We start from the raw sequence: 9,582 nt of genomic DNA, 5'->3' as shown, positions 1-9,582 counted from the left end.
TCTGAAGTTATCCGAAATTTCCCAGGCCTTTATATACAATTACATGTTTTCTAATCTGAAACAGCCTGGCCCAGGCCTGAATTCCAGCACAGTGGCTAAGAATGTTAAGTCCTGTTTTTATGTACTAGAGTTTGTTTTTTAAGTAATCATTTGCGAAGCGTGTGAGGTCAGTGTCAGCGTGTCGTTGAAGTGTGTGACATGCTCTCGTTTGTGTGGCCTGCCACAGGCGGAGAGCTTCCGCTACCCGCGCCCCCAGTCCGTGCCACCGTCGCCCTCCACCTCGGTCCACTCCACCCCCCACCACTCTGACGTGGAGGACGAGGATGACGATGAGCCGTACGACGAAGACGAGGAAGCCGAGTGGGACCGGCAGAACATTAAGACGCCCGACATCATGCTCGGGACTGCCAAGACGGGACAGCCAGTGGAGAACCACAACTAAATGCCCCCCCGCCTTGTCTTCAAATGCCCCGCTTTGCCCCCCTTTACAGGTGAAGCGGCTTTCCTTAAGCATTCTGACACCCACAAAGAGGAAGATTTATGTGTCTGACAAAATGTCTGGACTTGATCTCCCAATACAGTGGTGTTATGCAACTTGACGGATCGCAAAATAGTGAGTAATGTCTATGGTGTTACCTGATACCAAGGCTTGCCATCAGTTTTAATGCCAAGTAATATGGAAGCATATTAGGACATTTATTCGTTATGTGCTAATATTGTTTCATTAAACTAAAGCATCTCATCATAACTGTCTGAGCCATTTGGACACTGAAGTCCTTTGTGTTTACCCCCTGGGAATCACCAGTACTAGATTATTTTCAAAGTCCTAATATACTGTATCTAATCAGACAGTATGTTGAAGTGACGCAAACATCAGTCTGTAAGTGCAGGAAAATACCCTGATAATCTAAGTTTAAAGTGCTGAAATAAAAACCTGACATATTTCTCTGGTGGCAAATGAGTGGATCTGGTTTTTCATGAGAGTTTGTGAGACAAATTCACTTTGCAACAGTGACTATGAATGCATGTTTGTTCTGTTTAATTCAAACGCTCCTCAAACACTTATGAGCAGTGGCTCCATTCTGCACACATACAAACACTTTTTCTGGCAGAATAAATTACAGTTCAGTCCAACATTTAAAAAAAGAACAATATACAATGCATAATTATGTATATACACTTATATTTAGTTTCCTCCTCAGAAGTAGTCTTGTTTCCATCCAGGAACGTCTGGAAAGTAAGCCTGCGGTTCATTGTCATCCCCTGAAATAAAAGCACACCAACATTCCAGCTTTATAAACAATCCGACAAAAAATATTAATGGTGGAATAGATGAATGGAGGAGAAATAAATAGGGGATAAGAAGAGGGGAAGTAACTTATAATTCACAACACACTTGCAAGCAGCATTATTTGACAGTTTCAGTGAATAATACACATCACATGATTTACATTATGATTAACCAACAGAAATTCAAATACAGAGTGCACATCAAACTAGCTGAATTTGCCACATTATGGGTGACCTTCTCACCTTCTTCTTTGGCTCGCTGAAGAAAATTCAGGAGAATTGAAGCAGCTTTGGATACACTCAGCTTCTCAATATTACGAGTCTCTGAAAGTAATAGACAAACAGACAACGATAGATATAAAGACAGAGCGAGAGAGAGAGAGAGAGAGACCACATGTTTACATAAACAATTCCAACTCTGGAATTGGTACAATCATGTCACACCAGCTTACCAAAGTGTAGACTGTCGTAGACGTCTTTCTCCTTTACATCTTCTGGGACAGACCTCCGTCCCTCTGTGGGAAGCAACAAAGGGTCAGACATTCGCTTTTAGCGTTTCAAGCGCTTCTTTACGCACGGCGATAACTGCCTGGAGAATAACCTACGAAGCACTCTATAACAGGGTACCTACGTGTTCCTTTCAAATACAGCATGGCCTGGGGTGTCCAGTTTCTTCGCTGGAAGCTACCCTATAGTAGAGACCAAAACAAAAACAAACGCAGTGTTACTACGCCATAGTCACATTGTCCATACCTCAGAAGTAAAAACACGCAACAGCGTGGTTAACATCAGTACCTTCGGAGCGCTCCAAGCGTGGGACACAAATGTTGCGACCAGCAACAAAGTGAAGGCGTAAGCGGTTAGATTCCTTAGACTCTGTCAAAAGTTGATGTTAGATGTTAGAAAGTCTCCGTCAATACATCAATAAGCAGGTCCTACTTAACCATCGTAACAATTACTTTAGGAAGTTTTCCGTCATGCACCATAACTATCTCAATGCGTAAAACGTAAACGACCGAATGGATACATTCCAGATTTTATGTATCCAAGATTGGCGTAAAAACGAATTTGTTTTGAATTATATATTACTAATTATAATTCATAATTGCCAGCTAATTGGTAATATTTCCATAAGCCTCGTCCGAAACCGAAACATTTTGTTGTTGTTGTTGCTGCTGCATGAAACGATTATTCTATAGAAGAGTTCTAAGTACTGCTGTCAATGTCAGTCTTACTTGCATTGTTACCGATATTCTCTTCTCGGCTGTAGCAAGGTGTTCTGCCCGTGCCAAATTGTCTTATCTGCGCGTTCATCCTCTGTATTTATAGTTATCTGGGGGGAGTCCTCCACGTAATGCTTTATGGAAATCATCCAAAGCGATAGGTCAGGTCAGATTGATCAGGGAGAGGTTGGACTACAGCCAGGTCCCGATACACTAACAACTCGTCAGGGCATGCGCAATTAATTACCAATCTAAATGTGGCGCACACTCGCGGCCGTAAATACCAAATCATAAAATATACACACTTCATCATTACCAGGAACTATCGAAGCTTCTTGATTTATACCTGATCCTCATTTTTAGAAAGACGAAGATGAGAGCATAAAGTCGATTCCTACTTCTTCACACACAGCACAAATTCACGCGTGAAAGCAGAGCCCGGGTTATTAATGTAACAAGCTGCAGGACACATATTGATATGTTTACTATCTGCTCGCTGGCGCAGCGAAAATAAGGAGTCTTTTTTATGAATGAAACCCTGACAGACTCAATGAACGCCTGCCGTTGCTTTTATTGGTTGGATACAAAAAGTCTTTCAGTCATTCATTCATGATACGGTATTGGCAATGTTTCATACTGGGAGTCTGATGATGAATGAATTTAAATAATTTTATATTAATGTCATCAATTATATACATTATAATAAAGAAAGCTTTGTTTGGCCTACAGAAAAATGATGATGAAGAGTGGCAATTATGCACACAGCCGATTCACAGTAAGACAAGGCACATGTTCTTTTGTTAAAACTGTATTTACAAAAGTAGCAGATGAACAAAACAAAGTTTTATACCGTTCACAAGAATATCTTTTTCAGATTTCAAAGACCTGTTTACAGTCAAGCATGTTTGGAAAACACAAATTGAAAAACAAAATAATATAACAAATATGACAGGTTGACATAGTTGACAATAACTTGACAATCCCATAAAGCATAAGACCATTTTTTCCCCATCTTACGACTTAAACTAGGCCCAGAACCAGGTCTGTCACTCAAGGTACTGATAAGACCAAATAAAACAAAATAAAATAAAACTAAAAGTGTAACATATTGTCAAATTTATGGCTGAGATTGACATCCCCATCTGAGGGAGGTCTGACCACAGGCACGATGGGAAGGCTGTAACAGCGTCCTCCGCTCTCCTCTTCAGTTGAACTGGGGATGAAGTGGGGAGGAGGAGGAGGAGGATTGTGATGAAGAGGAGAAGGCGTTTCCATTGTACATTCAAGAGATCCCTCTGCATAGAGGGGGAGTGGCAAGGAAGTGGTGGCTGGAGTCCATCATCAACAGTGTCCAATGGCAGAAGGGGATATGGGTGGAGGGCATGATTGATTGATGGAGGAAGCCCCACCCACCCGTAGGTAACAGACTTTGGCGGCCATTGGTTACCAAGGCAGGGCATGTGACGTGAGGGGGATAAATGTGTTGTCAAATATTTACTCTTTTCACAAGTTGCCTCCATGAGAGGCTTGAAACAGTCTGAGAATGAAGGAGACTTCATTGCATGACCTTTGGAGTTTGATTTGACCAGTCGAGTGACTTAAATACATAAAATCGCTTTTGGTTTCTGTCATAAATAGTGTCAGCTCAAGCAGTCCATAGTAACTACACCATATTGTTGCTTTCGCCCAATTTGTCCACATACTGCGAAGAAATAAGAGAGACAAAACAAGTTAATGATTTGGAAAGTGCTAGTGTCACAAATACAAAACATATGCTATCAAAGAGGAGGAAATAAATAAATAAAAATGCATTTATATATTGCAGATACAACTGAAGATGTTTTTCAGAAACGTTTCCCATGTTTGTTGAGATGAGAATGGTGCATTTGTATGGCCATAACAAGGAGAAATAAAACATGACGTGAACGATTCAATCCATGTCCAACCACTGGAGAAGACACAGGACTGAAAGGTTCATTTAAACATTTGGCACTGAAGATTACATGTTTACACAGACATGTAATACTACTACTCTACTACTACTACTACTACTACTAAGACCGACTGCGGATATAGGCTTTATTATAGTAACGTTATACAGTACATACTTAAAACATTTAACCTTTATACATAACTTTACACATAATTAATTTATGTATCAGCCCAGAATATTATGCTTCATTTTATAAAAACAAAGATAATCACTGTAAACCTGAGAAAACACAATTTCCCAAAGGAGGAAATGAACATGTTTTTGCATTGTATTTTGTGTTGCATGGCACATGTCAGTTTAGTTTTGGACTGATTTGATTTGATATCTAATATCTAAGGAGATTAAACTTTCCAGTGCAAAGACATGCAAAAAAATTGTTGACATGTAGACATGATGGGAGTGATTTCGATATATATTAAAATTAAGTTAATGTACGATGGGGTTTGAAGCTTTAATTATAATGCATTATTTATGGCTGTCCATTGCCTTGGTGTCACAGAGTGATTAGCAGTAAACTCTCGTAATCAATACAGCCATATTATAGGCTCAAGTAGGCTCCCCAGGAGTAGTAGCAATATTTCATACAGATAAGGCCATTCACAAACAGCGCCATTCATCAAGCCCATCACTCTAAGGTCCCATGCTGACATAGGAGAGCGGCAGCGAGAGACAATTAATGTAATTCAGCGACTCCAGGCGAAATAACCGCGGGCAACGATAAATGCTGCACAAGAAAGTTAAAATAATTTTTGATTGGCTTGGATTTTTTTTAAAAGTTTTGATGCGACGACCAGTGACCCACTGGCAATGTGTATGCACTGCAGCTTAAGGATCTGTCAGAGGTGAAATGAAGGATGTGTAATTTGACTAAGAATTCAGGGGTCAAAACGAAACAAAAAATATGCTAAATGAATGGGATGAGACGATGCATTCCTGAGTCATGTTAAGCCCAATTCGCACCAAAGATTCCCGACGCGACGAGACAGAGTTGCAGCGGTGTGAATTAGACGTTGCATGTAGTTGCAAGCCGTCGCAGGGCATTCAGCATGTATAGTCGCAGTTGCAAGGTTTTAGAACATCGCAGCTCGTCTCATCTCTTTGCGAATCTTTGGTCTGAACCCTACTTTAGAAGGGACACGCATAAAGGGCATGCAAACATGCACAGGAGAATGGGGGGAGGCGGGGAGCAGTGGGGACTGACCACAACTGCAGGCTGCTCTCCACAGCCAGCCTCACGAGGGCTTGAAAAGGAACACACACACACACACAGCACACACGCACACACGCACAGTATGCAAAGATCAAGTCTTTGAACAGTCCAGACACAATAGGTTTGTTGTTGTAAGGGCAAATCTTAGGTATCTCTTCGTGGTTAGGAGAATAGCTGCTGAAAATCAGCAAATAGCAAAAGGGGCACGCGTCAGTGAAATCAAGTGTACTATTCATCAGTGGACTATGTGCTACTATAACAATTTCATTAATATTTCATGTAAATTAGTTATTGCCTTCGTGGGGCAACATCAGACAGCTTTCACAGAGTTCATCATTCTCCAGTGTTTGGCGTGCTTGCAAGCACATACATGGCCTCTGGTCTGATTACGACACAACTGTGCCCTTTGTTGGCACAGTAGGGCATACGCCAGGTCTTGTCCCAGAGCAGAACGGAGAGGAAGCCACACCCAAAAGATCCAAGCTTGGCATATGCCTGACAGATGTTGGAGCACACCCTGTCATACCAACCCCCCATCTCCAAGGCCTTAAAGGCATAGGGTGCCTCTCGATTGGTCTTTTATACACCCTCCCTTCTTTCCTCGGTCCTCGTCCTAACTGATCTAGATAAAGAACGATGGGGCGGCAACAATGGAATAGTCTATCCAGTGTAGTTATAGGAGATAAGTGGGAACGAGCCTCGAGGACTACGCATCGAGAATCGAGGAGAGAGTTTGAGATCCACCCATAGTATACTCCTGCAGACAAAGTCTGAACAGCCTGGAAGATGTCTCCAAACACGATAGCAAAACTAGTATGCTTCGGAGACACAGAGGTGTGTCACAATGCCAGGTGTGCAGATGTATACTGATGGGTACAGATGGGCATAGATCAAGAGGTGTGAAAGTCCGACCTACCATGTATTGTTTCTACCTGTGCATTTAACATAGGTGATTTCACTCGTTAGCTCTTCTACCTGGCTGAGGAGTTGCACTTATTAGATTAATCTGATCTAGGGAATAGTTGGAGCAAATATGTGGCAGGACTTTCACAACTCTGGGATAGATGATACTTGGGCCCTTAGTCTAGACACCCAGGGTGCCTCTCAACCTCTCTCCTCGATCTTTCCCACTGATCTATAACCAACGCTGGATAGACTATCCCATTGCTGCCGCCCCATCATTCTTTTTATCTAGATCAGTGGGAACGAGGACCGAGGAAGGAAGGGAGGATGTATAAAGACGAATGAGAGGCACCCCCAGTAGAACCCATTCTCCAGCCCAAACCCCTCCGCCCTCGATTCAGACCTCAGCCGTGTGACCCCCTCCTTAGGTGTGGGGCGTGGCCCTCTCCCCTCCTCCGTGCCTCAGTCCGGTCCCTCACGCTCCACTTACCCCACTGATGAAGGGGAGGTTGAGCAGAGAGCCCAGGACAGGTATCCTCCTGATGAAGCCAATGACCACTGGGAAAAAGCCCCTGAGAGAGGAAACAAACAAACAAACAAACAAACAGACAAATCACATTGTCAGTACGCACCAAAGCTGAAAACTCATTGTCATTTGTTGTCATTTCATACAGTATATACATATCATGAAACAATCATATGTTTCATGAAAGTAATATAATTTCAATAGAACCTTTTCCAGTATTTGTTGCATGCATTGAATAAACATCAACAATGAACAATGTAATGAAATACTGTCTAGATCTTCCCCTATGATTAAATGATACCTTAATGTGTAAGTAATGTGCCTCATAGAGATTAAAGTTTTACATATAATGACATGAATACACAAAAATACAACACAAGTAATGAAGATTAAACAAGTTTGTTGTATGATTAAATGTGTGTTTAAAAGTGCAAAAGTTCTAAAGTTGGATTTTTTTTCTTGCTTTGAATGCTTACCTGAAAAGAAGGAAAAAGCCATAGAACTCCAGGCAAACCCCAACAATGGGCCAGCCAATCAGAACAATAAGCACACCACCAAGGAAGAAACTGGTGGCCTTCATCTTGTGCTTCTGAAAGAAGAACCTGAACGTCCTCTCGAGACCGATGACAAACGCCAGGCCTACCACAAAAAGAATCTGGAACGAGCGCATACGGACAGACGGACAGACAGACAGACACACACACACACAACACACACAACACATACAACACACACAACACACACAACACACACACAACACACACACAACACACATACAACACACACACACACACACACACACACACACACACGGGAAAGTTAGTGATGACAAACTGACAGCTTCAAACATGCATAGCCTAATGCTTCAGTAGGAAGTGATGAAAATCCATGGAACAACAGCACATAACAGTTTGCTGAATTCAACCTGGAAAAGTGCCGTTGGTTGACAGCTGTGGAATTCTCAGCATTCAGACAAAGATGCTGATAAGACTGGTGTGGCTAGAGTGAAAAGTAACCGCCATATTATCCACTCACGCGTAGGCACACACCTTCCCACGCATGCGGGTGCACGCACACACAATGCCTGCATATTTTGGGTTTCCATGAAAACACTTACATTTCCAATGGCTAAAAGGGCTTTGTCAAAAAACAGGATCATTCCGAAGAACAAGAAAAACACTCCAAATCCTGTTAGGCCAATGCCTATTTCTGTAAAGGAAGATGGAGAAGTGCATGTTAGCAGTGTGTCTTACCACAGTGAAATGTTGACATTGCTTTTAAAAGCATCACTATTTGTATGGAGCAACTTTTTAAGCAATGCTGCAGGGCAACAATATCCGGATCTGTTGTGATTGGATTATCATGAAAATAACACACAGTTCTATTGTAAAGAATTGTTGCTCAAAATGAATGGGAACGTACCAGAATAACAATACTCAACAACTGCACAACAACATTGCTCAATTTAAAAATCACAATTATCTTTGTGTCAAGAAAATATGGGATCCTTTAATTCCCTGTGTCCACTTCGATAAAGAATTAGCCAGCTATCTTATCTGACTAATTATCCCTGCTTAGTCCATATTTAGTAGCTACACTTAAAGCAAGCCATTTCTGAGCATTCCATTCGGAGTTAGCTAAAATCAACTTCCCCTGCTCTTCCACCACATATCACATCACGAATCACATTTACTCAAACATCGCTCGCTCAGTCTTAGCAGTACTAGTTGATTCGATAAACATTAACGATCAAGCCCCATCCAAGGAAAAGAGCAAACAAACAAAAATGTGTTTCAGACACAGCTGGCACATCAGGAAGTCCAAACATTGCAAATATATAGCTAGGTTAGCAGATGTTAGCTATTCTTAGCTTTCTTTGCTGGCTTAAGACAAATAGGCCTACCTATCTTTTTTCAGTTCATGCATGACTGAACATGTTAACCTGTATAGGCTTTTCTTAGATACGTTAGGTTTGAAGCTCGAAACTTGCTGTTTGTGTACTGTTCACTAGCTTGTACACAACTGTATGCTGATATTTTATTTAGCATGCTAACGTTAGCTAGGTAGAATGACAGCATATGTTCACATTAGTTGGTTAAACACAGCTGTCACAAGTATGCTGACTGTTTGACAATAGTGTCTTTGACATAAATATTAAGCATACATACTCTGTGAATCCGATAACGATATCATCTTTGAGGCTTTCACGTCACTGTCTCATACACCGAAAGAAGTTCTCAGTGTATCTGGCAAATTAGATGACTACACTGCAAATGCAGCAGCCGCCACGTCTTCCGGAACCTCACACAGGCGGCAGAAAAATATCTTCCGGATAGAACTATACCATCAAGTAACATTCGGCTGCTTTCTGCACACTTCGTTTTCATGGAACTGATGGAAGACCTCAGTTTTCACTTAACATCTGTTACAACTCATT

The 9,582-nt window shown here is 41.6% G+C and overlaps 3 protein-coding genes across 3 annotated transcripts in view; 1 reads left to right on the top strand and 2 right to left on the bottom strand.

Annotated features, from left to right (window-relative positions):
- Positions 1–958, top strand: part of gys2 (glycogen synthase 2) — a 21,157-nt gene extending 20,199 nt beyond the window's left edge. Inside the window, exon 16 of the mRNA XM_062517499.1 lies at positions 227–958. Within this exon, the coding sequence (XP_062373483.1) occupies positions 227–442 (216 nt within the window). The 3' untranslated portion in view covers positions 443–958. The remainder of the gene's footprint in view (positions 1–226) is intronic.
- A 39-nt stretch (positions 959–997) lies between these two features.
- On the bottom strand, positions 998–2,564 carry spx (spexin hormone). Its single transcript, XM_062517500.1, has 6 exons — positions 2,526–2,564; positions 2,086–2,166; positions 1,922–1,979; positions 1,743–1,805; positions 1,534–1,614; positions 998–1,263 (listed from the first exon to the last, which is right to left on the bottom strand). Exons 1-6 carry the CDS (start codon positions 2,529–2,531, stop codon positions 1,199–1,201), a joined length of 354 nt encoding a protein of 117 aa, XP_062373484.1. The 5' UTR covers positions 2,532–2,564; the 3' UTR covers positions 998–1,198.
- Positions 2,565–3,305: 741 nt separating this feature from the next.
- Positions 3,306–9,451, bottom strand: golt1ba (golgi transport 1Ba). The gene is made up of 5 exons (XM_062517498.1): positions 9,314–9,451; positions 8,263–8,354; positions 7,622–7,800; positions 7,110–7,191; positions 3,306–4,215 (listed from the first exon to the last, which is right to left on the bottom strand). Exons 1-5 carry the CDS (start codon positions 9,336–9,338, stop codon positions 4,177–4,179), a joined length of 417 nt encoding a protein of 138 aa, XP_062373482.1. The 5' UTR covers positions 9,339–9,451; the 3' UTR covers positions 3,306–4,176.
- Positions 9,452–9,582: the final 131 nt, after the last annotated feature.

Source organism: Sardina pilchardus, chromosome 17, assembly GCF_963854185.1.
Source record: "Sardina pilchardus chromosome 17, fSarPil1.1, whole genome shotgun sequence".
Classification (NCBI taxonomy): domain Eukaryota; kingdom Metazoa; phylum Chordata; class Actinopteri; order Clupeiformes; family Clupeidae; genus Sardina; species Sardina pilchardus.
The sequence above is the reverse complement of the archived record's forward strand: the minus strand, read 5'-3'. Positions and strand labels throughout refer to the sequence as shown.